This window comes from Poromitra crassiceps, assembly GCF_964638095.1.
Source record: "Poromitra crassiceps genome assembly, chromosome: 14".
NCBI lineage: Eukaryota > Metazoa > Chordata > Actinopteri > Beryciformes > Melamphaidae > Poromitra > Poromitra crassiceps.
Window position 1 is genome coordinate 35,988,424 of NC_139633.1, and position 27,580 is coordinate 36,016,003.

Here is a 27,580-nt window from a genome sequence, read left to right on the forward strand (position 1 = left end):
AAGTCATGTCTGTCCTCAGTGTGTGTGTGTGTGTGTGTGTGTGTGTGTGTGTGTGCTCTATTGTGCGCACACACATGCACACACACACACACACCACACGTGTGCACGTGCATGCACGCACACACATGCACACACAGTGAGTGTTAGGGTGGATAGTAGGCTATTCATTTTGTTTACTAATACCACATATTGGACGGACACACACACACACACACACACACACACACACACACACACACACACACACACAGGGTGAACAATGTCAACACATTTATTACAAAACAGGTTTGTAAACAGATAAAACCGTGTTTATTTAACATGTAACTCTGGGAAACGGTTCTAGAAAACATCAAAATGTTCAGCTTGGAACGATGAGATGAATCAAATACCAAATATAACAAAGATCAAAAGAAAGATATTTGAACCTGTACAGAGTGAAGCATCATGTCAGCAGCTGTGTTTGGTCACAGTGTGTTTCTCTCTCACTCTATCTGACACAGAGACACTGAGTTACCATCAGACCAGCCCAAATTAAACCCAGGGTACAGAGGTTCAGTGAAGCTAGAGTTGAACGTGTGGAGATGAATCAGTTTGTAGGAAACGTTGTAGAAGGACAGAGAGCCAGCAGGCCAGTCAAGATACACTGCGACTCTGTTAGAGACAGAGGAGGGGAGAGGTATGTCTGTGTTATTGTGCCAGGCAGTGTAACTGTTATCAGTGCACCTCAGACTCCAGGACTTTTCATTCATTCCAAGCACACAGTCATCACCCGCTAATATCCTGCTGATTTCTCTGTAAGTCACTCCTATATGAACCACTCCTTTCCTCTCCACCTCCCAGTAACAGCGACCAGTCAGACCATCTCTACACAGCAGCTGAGGCTCAGAGTCAAATCTCTCTGGGTGATCAGGATATGGCTGCTCCTCTCTCCCCCTCGTCACCTTTCTGTTGTCTTCAGACAGGAGGAGCTCTCTGTGTGCTGTGTTTGAGTCCAGTGTGAGTTCACAGGCATCTGATGAGACAACAAGACTCAATACAACAGCAGCTTCTCATCTAACACACCTGTTGTGTTGATCATTATTCTATTAACACATTCACTGCCAGCCGTTTTTTTTTTACTGTAGGTAGGTTCTGCCAGAGGGTTTTTTTGAGGATTCTGGCTCATCTTTCAAGACCCGAGGATTCTTTTCTGCTAAGATTTTGTGAACACACAATATCTCAAAAGAACTAATAGAATGTGTGCTTTCTCTGTCTACTGCATTAGCAGTTGAATACAGCATGGTTTCAGCGTCTGAAAAATTATTCAGAGATAAACGGCTTTTTGTGAAATTCGATAGAACAGTCACTTTAACCATTCATTTTTGGCATCAGTAAGACGTCAGACATCTAAACAATAGTTTTGAACAGTAATTTCCTCCATAACAGCAGGAAACCCCCCTCTGCTTCCAACTCCTCCCTCCGTGGGCGTTCTTCTTGGCTGCAGCGGCCGTGTCACAAGCTCGCTGCTGCTGCTGCTGCTGCTGCTGTGCCTGTCTGCGCGGCCGCTCTTTGAGGAAGTCTGGATGGACTCGCTCGCTTCTTGGAGTTTTGGTTGAGAGCTTTGATGAAGCTTTTGCGATTCTGGTCATATTTATGCTGCGTGTTTCAAAGTGTGTTCCACCCGTAATCTATTATGCAAATTTGCAATCCCGCACTGCCAGCAATCAGCGCGAAAACGAAAGCGTTTTCGCCAATCCATTTTCATGAGAATGGCTTCGAGGAAGCCATTCTCATGAAAATGCTTGCCTTCCTCTAGTCAGGAGAGCACTGTCGCCACTTAGTGGGTCGGTGGAATGGGTTGTAAACGTTCGGTGGTTCCAATAATTATATAAGAGATGTAAAAGGGTTAGATGCACATCCCACGGTCAAAAAAAAAAAATCATTTTTTTGACGGAGTAATACGTCATTGGCAGTGAACCGTTGGATTTTTTTTGACGGAGTAATACGTCGTTGGCAGTGAACGTGTTAATAACTTCACTCTTTATGATTCAACAGTTTCATTTTTTTGGCTAATTTTATTTTATATTCATTTATTGATTTAAATCAAAATAAAAGGGAAACCAACCTCAAAAAGGTAATAAATGTGTTGGCGTCCACGTAGTGCAGTGGTAGAATCCCTGCCTACCAACATGGGTGTTCCAGGTTCGAGCCCTGGTGTAACTTTACAGGCACATTTGGCCGTGTCTGCGGGTGGGGATTAAGATTAAGATTAAGGGCAGTTTTGTATCTATTCTTTTTTTATTGAGATAGAGACAGAAGAGGAGCTGTGTGTGTGTGTGTGTGTGTGTGTGTGTGTGTGTGTGTGTGTGTCTGTGTGTGTGTCTGCTCTGTATGTGTGCGCGTGTGTGCATGTCTGTGTGTGTGTATGTGCGCATGCGCGTGCATGTGTGTCTGTGTGTGTGCGTGTGCGAGTGTGTGCATGTCTGTGTGTGTATATGTGCGCGTGCATGTGTGTCTGTGAGTGTGTGCGAGTGTGTGCGTGTGTGTCTGCTCTGTATGTGTGCGCGTGTGTGCATGTCTGTGTGTGTGTATGTGCGCATGCGCGAGCGCATGTATGTGTGTGTGTGTGCTAGGGGTGGGAATCACGGAGTAACTCACGATACGATACGGTCACGATACTTGGCCCTCGATAACGATATTATCACGATACAGCGATTCTACGATAATCGATATATTCAGGGTACAAATTTAACCTACGATACATCACGATATCTGTGTAACTGAAGAGAAATAAATAGCCCTAAAAGGCAAGAAGCAGCTATTATGTATTTACTAGCAGAATTGACATGAACTCACTCAGAGTTTACTCACTCACTCATACCATTTTCGATACCACGGAGGAAAAATTACACATTAAGAGTCTTTTTTTTGGTTATTATTAAAACAAGAGAACAATGGCATATATTCACAATATATTTTGAAATTGTCTTAAGTAGTTAGTGGGGGGTGGGGATGTTCCAGCTTTCATGTTTCATGGAGGCTACAATTCCCTCCAAAGCCTCCCTCAAGCTGAGCTGCTGCCCCCAGTATGCTCAGAGTGTAGCCCAAGACAGCCCAAACAGCAGCTCTGCATGTCCACGATTCACTTCTAAATATCACAGTGTCTGCTATTTGTTACTGCCATCAGTGTGCCTCTTAGCCTAAACTTTACCAACCCCAATGAATCCATTCCAAATGAATCATCATTAGGCTCTGGACGCTCTGCTATCCCCACTGATTCGCTTACGTACAGACTGGTTGCTGTCTGTGTCAAATCATCGAGTAGCAAAGCAGGATAACTTCGACAATTCTGCACCAAAGAAGTTAAATCGATAAGAACTGACGACTGAGTTGTTCCCCTCAGTGGTTCCACTGCAACATCAAGGCGGGAGCGCTGTTGTAAAAAACAACAAAACAGGCTTCGTCTGTTGCCTTCAATACTCTTTGTCTGCTACATCCGGGTACCTCCACCGGCAATGTGTTTCACCTTCAATGTAGCTGCAATCTACAAGCAGGGTCCATGTATCAACACATTTCAAAGCCTAAATGTTAGTGGAAAGAGCGTCACTCCGACTGCATGGTTAACAAGTGAAACATTTGGTCACTCACTGTTGGTGAAGTGGTTACAGCAGCAGTAGTGGGATTAGCTAATGTAGCTAACAGCTGCTGTGTGTGTGTGTGTGTGTGTGTGTGTGTGTGTGTGTGTGTGTGTGTGTGTGTGTGTGTGTGCGTGTGTGTGTGTGCGTGGAGGAGGCAGAGGAAGTGCTGCTGGTATCGATAAACTTGATAGTGTAGAAAATGAGTATTGTATCCGTTTAAAATGTCGAGTAAGTATTTAAGTATTAATATTTTTGACAACCCGACGACCCTGTTTATCAAAATGGCTGTGGGGGAATCAGTTTCAAGATCCTGCATATTTTAATATAATATCAATACTTGGTGCCGTCTCCCCCCTAGTGTGTGTGTGTGTGTGTGTGTGTGTGTCTGCTCTGTATGTGTGCGTGTGTGTGCGTGTCTCTGTGTGTGTATGTGCGCTAGGGTTGGCACGATGGACGATGGCATCGACCATCGTGATTGGCCGACCCCCCATCGACCTCTGAGCCTTCTACATCGGATCATCGTGATTAATTATCTGTTCGAAATAAATGTGTGCCGTTTTAATAATAAAAGAGGCCAAGTCCACTTACTGTGACGCGCGGGGGACGCGCCGGCGGCATTAAACAAGCGCACCCAGTTCAGTTCAGGAAAGCCTCCACTCCCCCTCCTCCTCCCCCTCCTCCGCTCTACTGCTTCTCTGAACAGGGGGCGCTTGTTTAATGTCGCCGGGGCGTCCCCCACGCGTGTCGGCTGTGTTGTTGTGAAAACTTTTTAAGACAAAGAAGAAACTTCACGTTCTTTCCTGTTTTCAACCCAAAGTGAGTACAAGTCTTCAACTGTGAATTTAACTCGCCTGTTTCCAAAGTGAAAGTTGGAATCGCTCCATATAGATACAGCAGCTGCGTTTCTCCAGCCATTCCTCCTAAACTCTTAACTTTTAAAAGTGGTTGCCGGAGTGGCAACCTGGCAGGAGCTTTTGGTTGCCCAAATAAAAATATGGTTGCCATTTTTGGTCGCCTTATATTTTGAGTAATAATGATACTATGCAGTCATAAGGAGGAACAAAGCCCCACCTTCCCCCATCACCCTGGGTGACTCCCCAGTCAACACTGTGGAGTCCTTCCACTTCCTGGGGACCATCATCAGCCAGGACCTAAAATGGGAGCTGAACATCAGAGCTCTCACCAAGAAGGCACAGCAGAGGATGTACTTTGTGCAGCAGCTGAAGAAATTCAAAGTGCCAAAGGCCACGATGGTGCACTTCTACACCTCCATCGTTGAGTCCATCCTCACCTCCTCCATCACCGTCTGGTATGCTGCTGCCACTCTCAAAGACACTAACAGACTTCAGCGCATCATCCGCTGTGCTGAGAAGATAATCGGATGCAACCTGCCATCCCTCCAGGACCTGCATGCAGCCAGGACACTGAAGCGGTCTCGCAAGATCATGGCCGACCCCTCCCACCCTGGCCACAAACTCTTTAAGACACTCCCCCACGGCAAGAGACTGAGGTCTGCCAAGACCAGAACCACCCGTCACAAGACCAGCTTCTTCCCAACCGCCATCAGCCTCACCAACAAGGCCCGGAAACCCCTTCCACCAAGGACCTCACTAACAACCCCCCCCCCCCCCCCCCCACACACACACACACACACACACACACACACACACACACACACACACACACACACACACACACACACACACACACACACACAAACTCACTACCTCCTCCTAAACTCAACTGAACCCCCCCCCATAAAACTGAAACTCATATCTAATTTAATGCCTGTTTAACTGGGACTGTAAATTCATGTAAATTCCCTGCACATTAATGCCTATTTAACTTAGCCTGTAAATTTCATGTACATTCAATGTAAACTCTATTTAACTCCGACTGTAAATTCATGTAAATCCAACGTAAATTCATATTTATCATCCACAGAACACTTCACCACTCATGTACATATTGTATATATTTACTCGATTTGATTACACTTGCAACTTTGTGATTGTCTTTAGTTATCTTCCCACTTCTTATCTCTGTATATTGATGTGACCACTATGCTGCATACAGACACTAAGACAAATTCCTCGTATGTAACTTGCATACTGTGGCAATAAAAGTGATTCTGATTCTGATTCTGATAAGCCGGCTTAATAATGACGATGTGACAGAAAAGTATAATAGTCTATAGTATATAGTATAATAGGCCTATTCAGTGCGCGCACCGGGTGTAGTAGTAATAATTGTAGAGACCTCAGAAATATAGGTAAATGAGAAACGTGATAACAGTGTTTTCTTTCTTATGGGAAATGTGATTAGAGTGTTTTTATTCCAGTATGGGTGAATTTAATGAGAAACTACATTCACTGTGATGCTTGTTTTCTTGTGAATGTTCATTTTCCTATTTGCGCCAAGTTCTTATTGTTTGTTGAGTGACATGTTGCTAAGCCAATCGGGGATCGCGCTGCTGTGCTCTAAGCCAATGAAAAATGACTGGGGTGGGGCTAGGAGGAATCCGGAAAGCATACTAGGCTGTCACCAGTCTGGTCAGAGAGAGACACATGTGAAGACGTTTGGGAACTGAGCTGCGTGCAGTATAAAACAAAGTTTAACGTTTGGAGATAATAATATTTGTTGACTGAAATACGTCAAGGTATTGGCACAAATATTACTGTGCAGTCGAGACTCGTGTGCGTGTCGCAGTCCGAAACTCTTTTCTACAGTTTGAAGTGAAGCCAAGCCGAGCCGTTTTGTTGTTTTCATGACTAAAGTGATAACGTGCAAGTCTCGTAACTTACTATCAAGACGGACGTTTCTGCTCGAAATGGTAAATGGTAAATGGCCTGCATTTATATAGAGCTTTACAATCAGTAGATAGTCTACATTCACCCATTCATACACCAATGGCGGCAGGCTGCCACGCAGGGTGCCTACACACCATCGGGAGCAAGGAGGGTTAAACACAACGACAGCAGCTGGGAGGGAGCGGGGATCGAACCGCCAACCCTTGAGTCATTGGCCGACCCGCTCTACCTCCTGAGCTAAAGCCACTCCCCTCTTTTCGAACCCGCGTGAGGGACAGTCAGCTTAAATAACGCCGCAAAATCGCGAGAAGAGGATTAAAGTGGCTGGATCGTGAGTGGCCCACATATTTTCTTTGGGGTATTTTTGCACTATAAGGTAAATTAACACAAGGTACATTTGGAACTTTTATCTTATTATTGGGTAAACTTGAAACGTTTTTTGTTATTTTAAGATTCCTGGTATTGTGAATTTTGTGTTTATTGTGTGTTAAACCAATACAACACAATCTAAATACATTTATATTTGTTATTCCTTTTTATCTTGTTGTCCTGAACAATTTATTATTATTAGGTTTACACTTACATACTGATACACACATACTTACTTTTATTTCTGGGGAATACACATTTAGCTCATAGCGTTGAGTAATTCCACAGTGGAGGCACCGCGCTATTATTCATTTATTCAAGCCTGTAGCCTGTACTACGAAGCTAGTTTAATGCCTTATCCGAGTAAGTTTGAGTTTAAACCTGGTTTAGCCGTACTACAAAGCAAGTTAACTTTCAATCACCATGGCAACTGACGCTGCAAAGCTAACCTGGTCGCAACCAGGTTAGCTTCAGAGGATAAGATCAAAATCCATGAGAGACCCATATAATCGGCTCTCTGGAGTCACTCACCATTCATATAAGATCGCCATATGAAAAATAGATTGCAGTCAACTGAGAATAGAACAAGCAAAACATTCGTGGCTCTGTAGGCTACATAATTAAATTAAGCCTACTTACCACTTTATGTCTTAACAGCTCAACGATGCGTGGAGAAATATGATCACTATTAATCACCGCGGTGCATATCATGAACGGACCCTCAAATGGAGTGAGGGTGATATTCTGCTACATGCCAGAAAAGCCTATACATATAATATAGATATGGGATAAATATGGGATAGCCCCAATACTAAATATGCAGGCTATTCTTGCATCTTTCAGCTGGAACTGTGTCCTGTAGGCTGTATGCCAATATATGAGCAAAACTAGGCTAGTTTTTATCAATGATAACTATGCCCGCATCGTCTCAATTCAGTTCAGCAGTTTTCTCTTTTATAGTAGGCTATTAGGCTTTATACTAGGCTATTTTATATATGAATTATTCGATCAGTGCAACCACACACATGAGTGATAGAGATCATTATTCATTGAGCATGCGTTTCTAAATCTATGGTCTAAATAGGCTTACAGATTGTGGAAATGTATAGACTGAGATTACACATTTACATTTGTTGCTGCTGTATCAATGCAGCTGTATCAGACAGAAATCGCTGATCAAAGTAAATCAAATGACTGATGTGAATACAAGCTGCTGCTTTAGACAGCCCTTCAGCAGACTATCCAACGCGGATTTTCATTCTGACATTAAATCGCGGATACATTAAAGGTCCCATTCCGTGCAAAAGCTGTTTTTACTTGTAAATGCATATATACTGCTGTCAGCCCTCCCTGTAATGAGTGGTCACACGCTCAGAACTGCCACAGTTGGATTTGTCCCTATCCAGCGTCCCCCTGCAGTCTCCTCCAAGCCACACCCCCAAACGCTTCGTTTGCCCATTCGTTTGCCCAGAGGGGAATTGGGACGTCACTAGCTTCCTCCTGCATACTGCGCGGGTCTCTCTCACACAAGCTACCTGCACCATTTAGTCTATAGCCACAAAATTAACACTTCTAGCTGGAGCGACGCCAACTGTACGTGATCCAGCAACTGCAGAGGTGCATTCGGTAAGTCTAGGCATTTTGAGATGTCCTCTTTAGCGTAGTACCGTTAAGTTAACGATAACTCGCAACCTAGCGTGCTGGTCCACAGACGCTAATCTGATTGGCCGCTGGGAGCCTGGGGCGGGCTCTCCCTCAGCGGCCAATGGGAACTGTTAAGCTTAATTTATACTTATTAGAAAGTGTCGCTCAGCACATGGTCGCAGACGAAAAAGAAAGTGTCGCTCATGGTGTTGCATTTATACTTCAGAAGACGTTCGCCTCGGTTCAACGGTCACGTGACACTCGAACGCTATAAGCAGCTGCAGACAGCCAAGAGAAGAGAGGGAACGAAATGCACAGTGAAACCACCTTGGAGGCAAGATGTAACGTTCTTGGCTGCAGCCGCATATAAACAGCACACAACCAGACAACTCACCTCCCCTCTCTGGGAAATTGGTCACAACGTTCTTTGTGATTTTCACGAAGTCATACATCAAGGACAGGCTGATAAAAATAGCGGGAACACGTTCATTCATTTCAATCGAGCTTAAACTAGCGGGTGGACCCCAACCAAAACAAGGAAGCGCGTGCCGTCTATATAGCCAATCAGACTTGCGCGATACTATGACGTAGTCAGCGACACTAGACATTTCACCAGGTAGCAGACACTGCTCGCAGACACTTGAAAGTGTCGACTCAAGTTCTCATTTCTGTCGGCGACCGTTTCAAAAGTGTCGGCAGACGAAGCATAAATTGGGCTTTAGTTCTGAATATATTATAGAAACAGGCCATTCTTGGGAAGCGACGAGATGAGGAAGTGAGAACTCCGTCACAACAAACGGGGTTGCTATATTTTCGACAGATTAATCCAGAATCATGTTTTATGGACCAGAGACACACGTTTTTAAGAGGTTACAGCTGCACGAATTGGGACCTTTAAATATCCGCTAAAACTCTGATCATGCACTGCGCTTTCATTGAACGAGGAAATGGGTGTGGAAATGGGTTTGGGGGTGGATCAACTCAGCTGTTCATAATGTGATTGGCTAGCGCACCTCTTTCGCGTGGACGCGCGCCTGTGCACGAGTGAAAAACGTGCGCGTGCACAGGCAGATCCCAGATAAAGCCAGCTTCAGTTATCCAGTAGAAAACCAGCGTCGTAGTATCCTTAAACTAGATAGCTTTGATCCTGTTCAGTCAAACCAGATCAAAGTGACAGATCGCGGGTCTGTTAAGATAGCTTCGTAGTACAGGCTACTGAACTGACTCTTACTGATAAATAGGAGATCTAGCCAGCTCAACACCAACAGCTAGAAACTCAGGATCCTGTTATTGAAATGATATACTTAGGCCAGTATAACATCCAGCTCATTCTAGATACTGCTGTGTATGTGACTCTGCTGGTCAGAGCCTACAGGGGGCAAGAGGAGGTTACATAATGATAATAATAATAATAATACATTTGTGTAATTTTGTTTTCTAAACAAATCTTAGTTATTTTTTGTTTTTATAATGCATTTGCACTGAAAGGATTTGTTTAATTAATATTTGTGAACTTTCATTTTCATATATTTTTTAGCTGTTATTGTTCATATTGTGCTTAATTTATTAATTAAAAGCGTTATTTATAATGAAGTAGCCTATGCCTCTCATTCATGTTCATTCAGGGATACTATGATGACAGTGGTTTGGGGCCCCCACTCTAAGATTTTGCATGGGGCCCCAAACATTGAGATATATATGAATGATATCTCTTTTTATGTCGATGGCCCCAAAAGGCCCAGAAGCGGCCTTGGCCCGCCCGCTCTGTCCCCGCCGCAATCCCTCTCTCTCTCTCCAACCCGATCTCATGGGCTGCGTACAGTATGTATGACACGCGGGTGTTTTCTCGTGGAATACTTTCAGCGTGCAGTTCAGACGCACTTCGCCTCGTTACATTAGAAATCTAATATGCATACTTTGCAGTTAGCCGCGACGCACAACTATAAAGGGGCTCCCCTACCGCTGTAATCAGGAAATTCCACACAGTCTGCGGTCTTACTTCTTCTTCCTACATTCACCAATCTCAAATGAAAGTACACCTTTGAGCCACGGCTGTTGTCTCGGAGCACGCTGTTTGTTCCTTCTGAAATAGTCCATAGTTTACGAGTAGGTGTGTTTCCCCTGACACGGTTGTCCTCTTTTTCTCAAATGCCATTGTTTTTTCGTGCAAGCGGTTCATCTGGTTATTTGTCAGTCGAATCATCTTTCTTGCTGGTTCATTTGTGATGTTGACACCACACCAGGTTAACGTTAGTTGGGGCTTTCACACAGCCAGACAACTTCTATCTGTTTGGCCATATCAAACGTATGCTTGCAGCTGAGCCGGTGTGCGCGCAGCGTCTGACCTGAGTAAACACACCGCACGTGTCTACTGGGTTCCTTCTGGTAATTAGCAACATCGTTCCCATTGTAACAGCAATAAAATGTCAGCGTGTCACTCAAGTATTAAAAAATATTTATTTGGTGCATATTTTGCTGTTTGCTGCTGTGCTCATTTTTTACATGTTAAAACGTGGTTGCCACTATGGCAACCAAAGGCCAAGAAATGGTTGTCAATTTTTTGGGTTGCCCGGAACCGGGCATCCGTTAATGTCGAGCCCTGCTCTATGTGTACGCATGTGTGTGTGTCTATGTGTGCGCATGTGTGTGTGCCTGTGTCTGTGTGTGTGTTTATGTGTGCGCATGTGTGTGTGTCTGTGTCTGTGTGTGTGCGTGTGTGTCTATGTGTGGGCATGTGTGTGTGCGTGTGTGTCTATGTGTCTATGTGTTGTGCGTGTGTGTGCGTGTGTGTCTATGTGTGGGCATGTGTGTGTGCGTGTGTGTCTATTTGTTGTGCGTGTGTGTCTATGTGTTGTGCGTGTGTGTCTGTGTGTGTGTGTGTGTGTGTGTGTGTGTGCATGTGTGTGCGTGTGCGTGTGTGTGTGCGTGTGTGTGCGTGTGTGTGTGTGTGTGTGTGCGTGTGCGTGTGTGTGTGCGTGTGTGTGCGTGTGTGTGCGTGTGTGTGTGTGTGTGTGTGTGTTGGAACAGAATCTCCTCATGCATAATTGTCTCAATCAATGGGCAGAGTGAGATGGTTTGTCTTTTCTATGATCTTATTTCTTATGGTTTGAATAATGTCTTGTGTGAAGCACTGTCTATGTGTGTGTGTGTGTGTGTGTGTGTGTGTGTGTGTGTGTGTGTGTGTGTGTGTGTGTGTCTATGTGTGTGTGTGTGTTAGGGTTTAATATTTTTCCCGAAAATAACCCTGAAGGGTTAAAGTGAGCATTTATGAGAGATTTCAAAAATATCGAGATATATATCGTGTATCGCGATATAGCCGAAAAACATTGCAATATTCTTTAGAGGCCATATCGCCCAGCCCTACGCCAAGCATATTTCTTAACGGCCAAAAAAAACAACACATTTTTGTGTCACGTATACGTACATCTACTATCACTAACAGTAACATTAATACTAATAATTCATCTGAAGACAAACACTAATGCTAATAACACCAACAGCACAACACTATAAGACAACCAAAATTGTAGTACATTTACAGTAATAGGCTAATACTAACATTAAACTACAAAACTACAGCTATACAATACTAACAGAGAGAGAGAGAGAGAGAGAGTGAGGGTACTGTTGCACCTGGGAGGCAGCAAAGGGGTTAATTGTTTTCAGTTGAGAGAGAGAGAGAGAGAGAGAGAGAGAGAGAGAGAGAGAGAGAGAGAAGGGGGGGAGAGAGGACCGTCGAGCGACAGCGTGCATGAAAGTGAAGCAGAGTCAATACAGCTGAAAACTACGTAAAGTTACCAGAAGGAGAAAGACTCCGTAGGTGAAGTACACGGGACAAAACACCACAACGGATACATGTACACTAGTACTAGTTAACTGCTTGACCACTCGTGAGGGCGCAACTGCAACGAATGTAGGAGAGCGGAGGAGAGTTTGAGAGACACGCAGTGTGGCTGATTCGTGTGTAGCGGTGTTTGCTCAGCACACAGACACACACACACACACACACACACACACACACACACACACACACAGCACACTTTGCTGTGTGTGTGTGTGTGTGTGTGTGTGTGTGTGTGTGTGTGTCAGAGTGTTAGAGAGAGAGGAGCGCTCAGCCCCCACCTCTGTGAAATTCAGACAGCAGCAGGCAGATAAGAGGAGAGGAGAAGCCACAACACCAAAGTGCGACGGTGAAAACATTACTCGCCACGTGGCGGACAGACCCCTGATCGTCACTCGCCAAAGCTAAAATATGCCCGCCTGGCGGGTGGCGGGCTCTAATTTTGGGCCCTGTGTGTGTCTATGTGTGTGTGTGTGTGTCTATGTGTGTGTGTGTGTCTATGTGTGTGTGTGTGTGTGTGTGTGTGTGTGTGTGTCTATGTGTGTGTGTGTGTGTGTCTATGTGTGTGTGTGTGTGTGTGTGTCTATGTGTGTGTGTGTGTCTATGTGTGTGTGTGTGTGTGTCTATGTGTGTGTGTGTGTCTATGTGTGTGTGTGTGTCTATGTGTGTGTGTGTGTGTCTATGTGTGTGTGTGTGTGTGTCTATGTGTGTGTGTGTGTGTTAGGGTTTAATATTTTTCCCGAAAATGAGCCATACCGGGAAACGGGAAATTAAGACCTCTTTCCCGGGAATCCGAATTCATTTTTCTTTTTTTTTATACATCAAGGAGAAATATACCTATTAGTTCCCAACCTGACGAATGTATTATTTGGTGCCATTCATATTAATTAACTAAGGCAAAACATCACAATTTAACTAACTTTTTAGGCTGTTTTTAGTAGGCTGCACCTATATAGGTATTAGGCTATATAGTGCCGTTAGGGTTTATATAATTCACCAATCGCCTGGATTGACGTATGAATAAATCCTGTAGTAGCCTAGGCTAAATATTTTCTTAGAGAGTTGTGGAAACTGCCGTGGAAGGAATGGAGCCGTAAACGCGTCGATCAGCCTGTTTTCACGCTCTTTTACGCACAACATCAATGCTGTCTGATACCTGTCAACGTGTGCTTTTATATGGGCTGCTGCGCTGCGCTCTGGCGGCTGCACTGCTCGTCTTCCAGCCGTGCCCAGACATCTCCATACCGCATACCGGAGCCCGGCTGTATCAGACTATCTCCACCCCTCTGTGCACGGACATCGCCTACAACCAGACCATCATGCCCATTGCCCAACCTGGGGCACACGAACCGAGGACGCACGGCTGGGCTGATTGTCGTTTTCACCGCTGGTGAAGTTTGCACGGTGCTCAATCGCCGTCTCGTAGGCTACTGCATTAACGGTCATGACACAATCCCCTCAAGCAAGTCAGAAGTGTAGAAAAGAAAAGAAACATCGTGGGCTTTGTGTTTATTAGGCTATGTTGTGCAATAAGCTTTGAGTCTGTGTTCCACCGGCGCACAGCGCACAAAGGCGCATGGCCAAAACACGCCGAAATAAAATCAGAAATTAATTCCACTCTGCAAAGGATATCAAATTTCAAATGACTGGCTATAGCATTGTTGTCAGAGAAGATAGTATTAAAATCTGCCTGCAATACCTCGTTATTTGGCGCTATATAAATAGAAAATTGATTGATTGTTGGTTGATTGATTCACTTTGATGTCTCCGAAATGCCTATAGATCTTATTCGATTGACGTCACTCACGTACTGGCACGCCCACCGCCGCCATATTGTTGACATAACGCAGCAGCTCTCAAAGTGACAGCCTATGTAAGAGCAGCGTTTATAGGAAGTTAGCCGCTGTTAGCGTTACCTGTATCGTTCCAATTGTGTTCGGATGGTGACCTGCGTTAAGCATGGCTGTAGTAATGACAGCAATAAAGTCCCCGTGGTTTGTTTCTATCTCTACCGTCCACAGACGTGAAGGGAGCGACACTGAGGATACGTTAGCAGCACAGGAGAGGTGTGGATAGTTAGTTGAGACAGGTGAAACTTTCTAACAGCTCCTCACAGCAAAGTCTGTTCACCTCGTTCTTTTGTTTATTTATTACAGGCATTAACGGCTGCCGTCGGCAGCATACAAATAACAACTGTGGGGTTTTTATTGGTGTCATTAGCATCACTATTTTGTAATGGAACAGAAACAACAATAAGGCTGTTACTAGTTGTCAGCTGCAGCGCTGTGTGCGCGCAGGACGGTATGTCAACAATATGGTGCTGTCCAGGGTTAGAGAATAAGGTCTATACATGTACATCGTGATCATTTAATGACTTTACAATGCTTACAGTAGCCTAATATATTACATGTTATTTTAAAACATAGGCTACATCATTTAAGAAAGTAAACTGTCTGCATATTTCTAAATATAGGCCTATTCCAATATGTTCTGCATGTAAAAATACAACAACATTTTTTCCCGGTTTCCCGTCATTGATTTTCCAGAAAACAGGAAATGGGTTGGATGCCATTTCCCGGGAATCCCGTTTCCCGGGATTAAACCCTAGTGTGTGTGTGTGTGTGTGTGTGTGTGTGTGTGTGTGTGTGTGTGTGTGTGTGTGTGTGTGTGAAGCACTTTGAGCTGTATTTGATCTGATGAAAGCTGCTGGATGGGGGATCAGGCTGTTTGGAACAAACCGCTTCACAGCTTCTGGAGGAAACTGCTGTTGGTTTTAAACAGAGTTCAATGTGAAACCACGCCCTCTTTGACCTCTAACTGCTCCTTCATACTTTAACACTCCACTTAAACTTTCAACGAGTCAGCACTTTTAGGACTTTATCTTAACTCAGCTTTAAATTATCGTTTGTACTCTTTGAGAAATCACACAGGCTGGACTTTAGTAATAAATCTACACAAGACTGTGACAGTTCACACAACTTTAACACAACATACATATATTATACATCAAACTCTTGAGCTACTTCTGCTCTCACTCACAGAGTCTAAATATAAGTGATGTGATGGATAGTTTTTGAGATATTAAGGTTTGTTTGGCACAACTCATACTAGTTAACTGAGTTCACTAAGTGCTGTTTTTGTTGTTGTGATGTCATGCTGATTCGTCCTATATAAATAAAGTTATTTATTTATTATTATTAGTAGTAGTTGTAATATTATATTACTATTTGAGTTTTTTTTTTAAATAAGTGGGTCTTTAATTTCTTTATGAAGTTATAAACCTGAGAGAGAGACATAGACAAAACAGAGAGAGAGAGAGAGAGAGAGAGAGAGAGAGAGAGAGAGAGAGAGAGAGAGAGAGAGAGAGAGAGAGAGAGATGTAGATTGTGGTAAGAAGTGGTCTCAGCTCGTCTAAACACAGTTGTTTGTGCTCATCTGTACGATGGCAGTGTGTCAGGATTTTCCATGGACACACCTACTTTTCAGAGCAGCACGCCCACGGGTGCGTTTGGGAGCACAAAGCTGCTTGCTATCTTCCCGGCACCGGGCGCACGGCCTGCAGGTGTGCAGGTGGACGATAGGAAAGAGAGCCAGCACAGACGCAAACGCTACCGCAGATGCCTTCTGCACCGGTGTACGCTATAGGGCCCCAACGCTTTAACGAAACATGTCCTCCTAACTCTCATAATCCATTCATCAAATCCCACCAAAAGTAAGACATGTTGAGCATGTTGCTGGAACACACCCAAACTACCACTAGTGGGTGCTAAAAATGCAAAAAGTTCATATCTTATCTGTATTTCTCTATCTCTATATGTGTCTATATACCTACAGTAGTAATGTTTTGTCTCTCTGTCTTTTCAAATTGTGCCTGGACGCCTCAATTGCCGCGTGCAGCTATATTTTTTAACTTGAACTGTTCTCTCTTAGAAAGTCCCTCAGGAGGGTTAGGGTTATATACGCTTATAAGTCATAATGGCTATAGGCTCACAGCTGCTTTCACATTAAGTCTCTTAGAAAGTCCCTCAGGAGGGTTAGGGTTATATACGCTTATAAGTCATAATGGTTATAGGCTCACAGCTGCTTTCACATTAAGTCTCTTAGAAAGTCCCTCAAGAGGGAGCTATTGTCCACGGTCGTTCATACAACTAAAATTAGGCGGTCACACCAAGTCAGTTTCCTTGTAAGTGAAAACATACCTGGGTGAATAAAATAACTCTGATTCTGATTAAAGACCTGACATTGAAGCTAGTTTGTTAATGAATCAAACTAAATACACACTTACATTTCCTCACACCTGGTTTCAGCCTCTGCACTCCACCATGGTCCACACTGGAGGAATAAACAAAGGCTCCTGGATAATTGTAGTGCAGGTCCAGCTCCCTCAGATGGGAGGAGTTGGAGTTCAGAGCTGAGACCAGAGAATCACAGCCTTCCTCTGAGAGCAGACAGCGTGACAGCCTGCACACACACACACACACACACACACACACACACACACACACACACACACACACACACACACACACACACACACACACACACACACACACACACAGTTTCATTATATGGAGGTATAGATCATTGACTGTAAAAAGAATGGACAGGATATCAGCTCTTTTCAGTGAGGCCAAATCATCTTAGATCGCCGCCCTGGCGGTCAGTCCCAGTATAGGTCACAAGTCCCGCCTCCGCCATGTTAGTGGGTGGGAAATGAGCCAAACTAAACAATCAACGTACACATCAGATATTATTTCCCAAAGGTGGTTTCTATCATTTTAGATCATTCTTATCATGCTAATCATGTTCAAGTGGTCATGTTTCTGATCAGTTTGTTTTTAAGTAGTTATTTGACGATATACAAAGGGATGATTGACAGCTGTGGCAGCCAGTCTCAATTCACAATTGTGAAAAAAAAATATTATTGTCCTTTAGAGCCATCGCGATCTGACCTTCTGTTTCCCAGAAAATGTCAACATTTCTCTGATTGGATAGTGGGAGGTGGACTATATGTCCGCCCTGCATGCAGGGCTACAGGAGAGAGACAGAGTAGAGTGGGGGGTTTGGAGTTACTGACCAAACACTCTATTTCAGTGATTGCTGTCAGAATATAGAGCCATTTAACATTTAGGCTATTTTAACACAAAAACATCGCTGAATGGACCTTTAAACAATGTTAATGTTGCCTTGTAATCTGCAAGTGGTTTTCTTAGCAGTTGGGTTTGGGTTTGGCCATGGTGACGTGTAGCAGCACCTGGTGGAGATCTGCACTCTACTGAGTGCACTTTTCTACTTTTGTTTTACTTGTGTTTATGCCTACAAAGCAAATGTTACTTTGTACTTGTGTCCAAGTTAAGGTGTCCATAAAATAGAATCGTACAAAACACCCTTAAATTGTGTGCTTATGTTTAACCTAAAATGTTTAACCTTATGGAGAAGATGTAAGGGTGTTTTGTGCAGTCCATTCTATTTTATGGACACCTTAACTCGGACCCTAATGGAAACCTTAAAGGATTGGTTTTCCGTGGGGAATATGAATATATATTAAATCTCACGCCCCTAAGGTTTTCGAATCCGTTGAAATTTTTGAAATTGGTGGTTTACTCACAGAGATATCAACCGAAATCCACTCTGTGTGTGTGTGTGGGGGGGGGGGGGGGGTGGTGGGGGGGAGGTGCGGGTGCGGGGACTCGAAATACTACATTTCCCACAATGCACTGGGCTCGCGTGGCCTTCGTTTTCATGCCCACCCCTCAGGCATTTGGCTGATATCAAACTCCAGTAGGTGGCGGTAATGCACATATATGTTTGCCAACCGCCATAAAACTCATAGAAGAAGAAGAAGAAGGCTTCGACAATAAAAGATACAAAGAAGAAGAAATAAATCGAAAATAAAATTGCCTCCAAATTGCACCAAATGTAAACGGTAGTATATATGTCGGGAGATGTCTTCATAAAAAAAAATTCATGCATTTTAAGGCATTTTCGTAGGAGTTACGCGCATCTGATGTTGTAACTATTTTCTGTAAAAATGTGTAAAAACGGGTACATTGCTCAGCGTTGATTTCGTTACTTCAACCCACCTACTACTAGATGTAAAATTTGACGATCTTTCCAATGCCGCCAGTCCCGTGTCTATTAGTGCTTCCGTTCCCGAGATATGGTCTCTTTGCAAGGAACTATGGGAAGCTAACCTAGCTACAGTAGGCTAGTGGTGGAAAAAGATGGCTGCCTTTTTGTTTTTGTCAAGGCCTCTGAAGGGGCGTGGAGGACCTCTAGAGGCGGGACCATGGCCAACAACAGTTGTAGTTCATAGGTGCACGACTTCCGCAAGGCGGGGATTGTCGCTCTGACGCGTTTCGCGTCAGAGCGACATGGAAATAATGTGATAGATGCTTGATAGGCATGGCAGTGAATATCCAATTTCAAAAATTTCAACGGATTCGAAAACCTTAGGGGCGTGAGATTTAATATATATTCATATTCCCCACGGAAAACCCATCCTTTAACATAAGGAGCTTTGTGAAACTGGGCCCTGATCCTAAAATCGCCCCTGGTGTTCCTACATGTCTTCAGTCCTACTCCCCACGTGGGCTACCTCGCCAAAGGGCCTTTCTGTGTGGAGTTTGCATGTTCTCGCCGTGCTCCACTGGGGTTCTTCCATATATAAGCCTCACTAAAAAGATGCACAAGATCGTCGTCTGACTGGCAGCAGTTGGAAGAAGTTGGTCCCCGGGTGCTGCTCACCGTTCCTGGCCAGACCATGAAGGAATGAGGGACGAGCCAGGATCCTTCAAAATAATATGAAATATCCTTAAAAATGTCATGAAGTCACAATGACATGGCTCTGCAGAGAGCTTTTATTATGCCTCCGCCGGCGATAGCCAGGCCGGAGGCATTATGGATCCGGGTTGTCCGGCCGTACGTCCGTACGATGTTTGTTAACGCGATATCTGAGGAACGCCTGGACGGAATTTCATCAAATTTGCCTCAAACATCGACTTAGACTCAAGGATGATCTGATTAGATTTTGGTGGTCAAAGGTCAAAGGTCAAGGTCACTGTGACCTCTCGAACGCCATTTTCAAGCTTGTTAACGCGATATCTCAGGAATGCCTTGACGGAATTTGATCAAACTTGTCTCAAACATCGACTTGTACTCAAGGATGAACTGATTACATTTTGGTGGTCAAAGGTCAAAGGTCAAGGTCACTGTGACCTCTCAAACGCCATTTTCCAGCTTGTTAACGCCATATCTCATGAATACCTTGACGGAATTTCATCAAATTTGCCTCAAACATCTACTTAGACTCAAGGATCAACTGATTAGATTTTGGTGGTCAAAAGTCAAAGGTCAAGGTCAATGTGACCTCTCAAACGCCATTTTCAAGCTTGTTAACATGATATCTCAGGAATGCCTTGACGGAATTTAATCAAACTTGTCTCAAACATCGACTTTGACTCAAGGATGAACTGATTACATTTTGGTGGTCAAAGTTCAAGGTCACTGTGACCTCTCACACACCCAATTTCCAAGCTCTGTAACGCAACATCACAGGAGCGCCTTGACGGAATCTCTTCCAATTTGCCTCAAATGGCGATTTGGACTCCAAAATGAACTAATGGCGGAGGCATAAGTCCGCGTTGCGGTCGTTCTAGTTTTGACTCAGATACATGTGTGGAAGCAACAAAACTCATAGGTGGAAAACAGCAACAGTTGTATGTTTTGGAGGAACTGACAATGATCAAAAACATGCGGTCGTCACGCACGGCTAAAGTAGAAACCACTTAGCGGATGGAGAAGCTTTTCACTACAGTCTGCCACACTGTAGTGAGCAGTCATGCTCACAAGAACGGAGTGGACGCAGGATCTCAATATATTCAATATATATCACTGATGTGACATCAAAGTAAGTTTACGTTCAGAACTACTCTCATACATTAGTGTTTAGACCCAAAACATGACTGACAGTGTTATCTCATTTGTGTGTGTGTGTGTGTGTGTGTGTGTGTGTGTGTGTGTGTGTGTGTGTGTGTGTGTGTGTGTGTGTGTGTGTGTGTGTGTGTGTGTGTGTGTGTGTGTGTGTGTGTGTGGGAGAGAGAGAGAGGGAAAGAGGGAGTGTCACTCAACAATGTCTTGCAAATACATTTTTTTTGTGAATGCCATATTTGATGAGCTGTGGGAGCCGTGTCAAAACACATGAGGAAAGCTGTGAATGGATCTTACCTGAGAGTCTCCAGTCTGCAGTGTGGACTCTGCAGTCCAGCAGAGACCAGCCTCACCCCGGAATCGTGAAGCTCGTTGTTACTTAGGTCCAGCTCTTTCAGATTGCAAGACTGGGAGCTGAGAACTGAGGCCAGAGCTTCACAGCTTCTCTCTGACAGCTGACAGCCACTCAGTCTGCATGAGAATTAGTGATGGAGACAAACAACTTTAAAATGTTTTCCATTTAGCACTCATAAATGATAAACCACTTTTTGTGTTTTCAAGTATAGGTGGTGCTATGCCAAATAGCATTAAATTAGGCACTGCACTCTGTCAGGTTCCGAGCAGTGCAATCCCCAAGTTTGAAGTCAATTGGAAGAACGGTTCTTGAGATAAACTACTTTCTGTGTTGCCAGTAGGTGGCGCTATGCCAAATTGCAAAAGATTTCAGCACTGCACTCCATCAGGCCCCCCTAAGTGCACTCCCCAAGTTTGATACATTAGTAATACAATTTACAATTAAGTTTAATTCAATTAAAGTGCCGTATTCTCATGATGCACCATGGATTTCTAACCAAATGACTCAATGCAGCTCATTGGCTATTGCTGTCATTCAATTATCATTAACCATTTATTTAGTCATCTGTTGTTTGCCTAACATTATGTAATGATTAGTGGTCATGATTGTGAACGTTCATGTTACTGTGATTAGTGACATATCCCACAGTGTGCTGTGAAACGGTAACCTCACTGTGCAGTGAAAATCACTGAGCAGCACCCAACGTGGTAACACTTTATAATAACTATACACTATAAAGTATTAATAAACCATTATTAAATACATAATTCATCATGAATTCATAATTTATAAAGCATTATTCATACATCACTAAGCATTAGTAACACAGTTGTAAACATTTTATTCCTGATTAATAACCTAATCTCTAATGTGTTTAATGATTGTATTCTCATACTTTGTAAATGATAGATGCACCATTTATAAATACGTATTATATCAATTACAAACCATTTACTTAGGAGTTGTTAATGGTTCATAAGATCATTTAGAACGTGTAAGTAAATGATTAAACAACGTATGTACATTCATGTGTACATTTGTGCATATGATTTGGACATGGTTAGTGAGTGTTAATAGATGGTTTATCAACACTTATTGATACTCAAACTCATGATTAATTAAGGTAGTTACTAGTCATTAGTTAAGTATTTCATGTGAGCTCATCTAAAGTGAGGACTATCTATGCCTTATAAAGCATGTAATAAATGAGATAGGAGGTCTGGGCTGGCCTTGACCAATGGAGGCAGATGTCTGAATGCCCAAACGGCCAGGGGGGTGATTCTGAGAGATGTGTTTCACTCAGGGTTTTGTGTCTCTAAGAGGGTCAGAATTGCATGATGGGGAAAAATGCAAATTAAGCCTCCCAGAGCCTTTTAAACAGCCAATAGGAGGATTTTCTTGAATAACTTTGGAACCGACGCTCTGATCTTTCTGAAATTGTCATCGCTTATCCAGGAAGTGAGCATGGGCTTTACAACGAACCCATCCATGAGTCTCTACGACCTCGGGAAGTGGGTGAAATTGACATTTTTGTGTATTTTTATAGGTTTTTAAGTGTCAAAGGTGTAATAATTATTTATCCCTAAACAGTAGATAGGTGGGGTTTGTAATGGTAAATTATTGATCAAGTGTGTATTGATTGATTAATTATTAGCTATGGCAATTCTATGATGTATTTTGTGAACTGTTTTTCACCACATTGTAGAAGATTGCTGTACAGAGTTTTCCTGTGAGAACCTGTGTCCTGTTGTGACTAGACTGGATTTGTTATGTATTCTAGTGAACATCAGATTAGCTACATGGCTGAATGGAAACTTACTAGGCTGAATGGAACTGTTAGACAGTAGTGGAAAATCACTGCCCTCCACGCTGGGGGGCGGGCGTCGATAGTTTCAGTATATGATGTGAAGTAAACAATAATGCGGGGCTCTTGCATTGACAACGTGGTCAGGAAGAGACCTCTCTGAAGAGATGTTATTGTGGAATAAAAACCTCCTAGAACACTTGAAACGGATATTTCATTATTGATCAATCGGCAGGACATTGCAGGTGGATTTTTCCTCCACAACTTGGGGGCTCGTCCGGGATCTCACGACTGGGATGCGGACCTCTGGCATGTCGACTGGTGATAACCTCCTGTCAAAGTTGGACCTGAAAGCTCGATTAATGCTAAGAGAGCAGGAGTCGACATGCGGAGGAATGTAGCCCAGCGCTGTGATCTGCGGAACCTGGTGAGGCAAATACACACTGAATGCAATGTTGATTGATCGGTTTTATGTCAAATTGAGTAGCTGTGAAATTTAGAATAATGTTATACAGTTGGTTCTAAAAATAGACAATTGTAACTGCTGCTAAAAGCTACAGGTCTGGGGGATGTGTGTGCGTGTAAAACGGATGTAACCACTGCCTTAGTCAAAATAGGATTTGTCTAGAAGAGAGTGGTGCGGGGTCAAAGGGGATGCTCGCGTGAGATAATATTAGATAAAACTCACTATTGCCGTTATCGGATATACTCATCGCCTTGGATAACGGATCCAGAAGAGGGTGAGGCGTGCGTTAGCAGGAGGCGCACGCGTAAGGTAACTTACTAGAGCCGACTCATATTTGGGCAAGATTTAGAGAAGAATAAATCGGCCTGTTTGTCGACGGGCAAACAGTAAAGACGCAGACGCAGGTTGAAAGGTACACTTGGCGTCGACGTAAGTTGAAAGGTATACTTAGCGTCTAAAACTGCAGTATAAAGGGGTAAAGCAGCACATACCCAGACCTGAGCGTTGCGAAAGGAGGTATAAATTATATGTAAAAAAAGAAAAAAGAAAAGTTGTTTTCAAAAGGTCTTTTTCCTTTGAACAAAAAAAAAAGAAAAAAAAAAAAAAAGGGGAGAGTGTGGGTGAAACTGAGCAGTGAGGCTCATTGAGGAAGAAAAAAAATTAGAAAAATGAATGGGAAATGAATGGGAAATGACTGAGATATGAATGAGAAATTTCTGAATGAGAAAAATGAGAGGAAGAAAAATCACAAAGTTCACAAACTAAACTTTTTGTTGTGGGGCTAAACGTTCAAATTGAACTTTTTGTTTTGGGATACAAGCGTTAAACAGGGGCTAAACGTTCAAATTCAACTTTTTATTTTGGGGCTTAAACGTTCATATGTGTGTAGATAAGCCGGCCGGCAGGGGACAAACAGGGTTGTTTATTTTGTTATGTGGATCCACAGTTATGTTTTATTTTAACCCATACCTGCCTACAAAAGAAGGACTCAAGTGTGGTTGTTATTTTGTTTTTATTGGTAATATCATAAGGTATTGGTTTTGATTTCGCACACACAAACAAAACCACAGCTGTTTAGAGAAAGCTCACGAGGAGCTATGGGTTTGTATAAATATGGGTTTGTGTAAATACACACCAGGGAAAGCACATTTGTCTCAAGCAGACCTACACGCCACATTTAGAGGGAAATATAGACTGTATAAAAGTTATGGTCTAGGTGGTTTTGAAGAACCACAGAAAAACAACAGCAACACATTTATGAAGGGGAAAAGAAAGTATGTCTGCCAGAAGCAATACATACGGCCATACATATCATTTATTATGTGAGGAGTTTAATCTTTCGCTAGTGTCTCTTAATGTGTCTTAAAAGGTCTCAACCTGGAAATTGACCCGTGCCTCACCACCACCATGTAGCAGACTGAGAGTCAGCGCCAGGCTCAACTACACTGAAGACCACCAGCAGTCCAGGCTCCAGGGGAGACGATCAACACTCCGGGCAGGCTTCAGCCAGGGAACCGGCAGCAGCATCCGTACCAGCAGCCACTACAGCCCTGAACACCGCAGCTAGCGGCCAGCAATGGGAGAGAGTAAAATCTCTCCCTCCCGTGTAAGTGTTTCACCACACCGGTGTAAACGGGCTACAGAAATGCAATATGAGTGGTTTGCTTGCTGTAAAAGAATATATGACTGCCGTGGAGTTTTCGATTCATAGGCTTGGCCCGGAGGTTGACGCCACCTGGACAGTAACAGCGGAGAGGACTCAACGAAGCGAATCAAGACGGAGCGGAGAGGGTGTGAGGCGCTGGTCAATCACAGGCGAGAGACTGACACGGCCGGAGACGCAAGCCAGTTGAGGGTGGAGGAGTTCACAGCAGAATTTTCTCCAAAGACACCAATTATGAGCAGATAAGTAATGACACACATGAACATTTGCATGTTACAGCTGTTTGACAAACCATTGTTTTAGTAAGAGAATCACACACTCAAGTGACATTATGTACATGCAATGCACACAGAGCAAAAGTACTTTTATGCATTAGTACAGTATTGTTTAATAGAAGTTATGTTTTTTTTTAGGAAAAGTGAGTGTTTAGCCTGGAAAAACCCTTATTGCCAAGCGAAAAGGTAAATGTTTGTGAACACACTGAGATTTCTCTTCCCCCCCCGCTTCTCAGCCTGAAGCCTTGAAACCTGCAGCACCCTCCAGATAACCACAGTGCATAGCGCACACACATTTTCCCAAGAGGACTGAGAGAGAGGCAGAGACAAGTTAAAGGGTGTCTCTCTCTAAAAATAAGTATATAGAAAAACTGCTAAATTAATTGACACATGCGTTATATAACGCATCTGTCAAAGGGGGTAAGCAGCTTTTGTTTTTGTGTCTGTTTTTTGTTTTGTTTTTAAGTTTTTGTTGTTGTGGTGTATGTGTTTTGTGTGCCTGTGTGACTGAGACAATCAGATGGACAAGCAGACTGAGATAAGCAGATTGGACAATCACCATGGGACGATCTCCAATGCCAGATGCTGAGATCCAGCCCCCCCCATATCCTTCACCAGTGCAATTAGCTTAGGCTTTCCACACACACACACACATGCGTGAGCTGGACCACAGACGGTTTCCCCATGACGAATCGGATGCAGAGAGTCGTACTTTGCGTGGTTTGTGTAAAAAACTGTGATCATGTGTATTAAAAAAGCGTTTTGGAGTCATGGGAGACAGGGGAGTGTGAACACAGTGTGAATGAGTGATGTTTGACGGTGAAAGGTGTGTGATCGTTGAAGGCAATGTTATTGTACACCAGTTAGACAGGAGAAAGGGGACTCCAGTGTGACTGGAGAGCGGAGAGGAGGACAAAGACTTGAGACATGACTTGGACTTGTAAAATAGACTAGATTGACCATTTGCATCAAAATTGGGTCGTGGGTTCAATTTCCCAGCCTCTGAGTGGGCTGCATGCCAAAGTGCACTTGGTGTGTAGCCTATGTCTGCCAGAGGTTTGGAAATCGTCAACAATTGTAGTAAGAAACCCGAAAAAAGAAGAAAAAAAAAACATTTGTAGCCTGTGAGAATGTTTTTGTATGAAATGTGAATAGCGGCTTGCTGATATGAGTGGATAGTGGAGGACGAAGTGGGAGGCGGGCCAAAACGATTTAGTGACTTCGACTACCAGGATCCAACACCAGTGAACAGGAGCCAATTACCAGAAATGTGTAAACTGTGTTTTTAAGAAGAAAAAAATATGCCAAAAAGTGTGGAACAATAAAAAAGGCCATTGACCTCTGACACACTTCGTTTATGCTATGAAATCTTGGGTAAATAATCATGCTTGATTTGATATTAGCATAACTAAGAGTTTGATTTGAGCAAATGATACATTGTAACATAAGTATGTATTAAGTATTAAGTAAGTAACCGAAATGAAGGACTTATTAATTGTGATTGTGAACACATAGGGAAATTTTAATCTATATAGATGTGTGAGATGATACATTTTTTTCTAACAAGTTAAGGATAATAGTTATGTTAGTTTTCTTTGACTGTGTTTGAACTTATAGTTTATTATCAATAATTTATTTTTAATATTGATAATAATGATTTATTCTTATCAAAAGTGTGGAATTGTAATGGTAAATTATTGATCAAGTGTGTATTGATTGATTAATTATTAGCTATGGCAATTCTATGATGTATTTTGTGAACTGTTTTTCACCACATTGTAGAAGATTGCTGTACAGAGTTTTCCTGTGAGAACCTGTGTCCTGTTGTGACTAGACTGGATTTGTTATGTATTCTAGTGAACATCAGATTAGCTACATGGCTGAATGGAAACTTACTAGGCTGAATGGAACTGTTAGACAGTAGTGGAAAATCACTGCCCTCCACGCTGGGGGGCGGGCATCGATAGTTTCAGTATATGATGTGAAGTAAACAATAATGCGGGGCTCTTGCATTGACAACGTGGTCAGGAAGAGACCTCTCTGAAGAGATGTTATTGTGGAATAAAAACCTCCTAGAACACTTGAAACGGATATTTCATTATTGATCAATCGGCAGGACATTGCAGGTGGATTTTTCCTCCACAGGTTACTCCCCTAAGGCTTTGCAGATGGGGCGGTTCACTTGGGATCAATTGACCTATCGCTAAGCCACGCCCCGAACGCAGACGAGCCAATCACAGCGCGTGCAGCTCTACAATACACTCGGACATTCTCAGCTTAGAGCTCCATAGAGAAGCACTAGAAAACGCGAGTTTCCTCTGGTTTTATACATTTATAAGTTGAAAAAATGGTCAAAACGATATGCATGGGGGTAAATGCAACATTACGAGGTATCCTGGGAGGCCAGGCAATTGATAATATTAAACTAGTAAATGTAGATCCACTCACATCCACAATGCTACTGTTTTGGAGTTAAATCTGCGATCGTGGTGAGTGACAGCGAGATGTGTGTGTGTGTGTGTGTGTGTGTGTGTGTGTGTGTGTGTGTGTGTGTGTGTGTGTGTGTGTGTGTATGTGTGTGCGTGCGTGCGTGTGTGTGTGTGTGTGTGTGTGTGTGTGTGTGTGTGTGTGAGACAGGGTTTGTCCGTCCAGTTTAATAAAATACATTTAGTAGCGACGGTCCACTGATGATAAATCTTGGCCTTCAAAATAATATGAAATGTCCTTAAAAATGTCATGAGGTCACAATGACATGGCTCTGCAGAGAGCTTTTATTTTGACTGAGATACATGTGTGGAAGCAACAAG

General features: G+C 43.2%; 1 protein-coding gene across 1 annotated transcript in view; it reads right to left on the reverse strand.

The window, feature by feature from the left end:
- Nucleotides 1-293: 293 nt before the first annotated feature.
- The window catches only part of LOC310789171 (NLR family CARD domain-containing protein 3-like), a 268,107-nt gene continuing 240,820 nt past the window's right edge, over nucleotides 294-27,580 (reverse strand). Inside the window, exons 7-9 of the mRNA XM_083650761.1 lie at nucleotides 20,508-20,681; nucleotides 16,567-16,742; nucleotides 294-1,012 (exon numbers count right to left, since the gene is read on the reverse strand). Of these exons, the coding sequence (XP_083506887.1) occupies nucleotides 483-1,012; nucleotides 16,567-16,742; nucleotides 20,508-20,681 (880 nt within the window). The 3' untranslated portion in view covers nucleotides 294-482. The remainder of the gene's footprint in view (nucleotides 1,013-16,566; nucleotides 16,743-20,507; nucleotides 20,682-27,580) is intronic.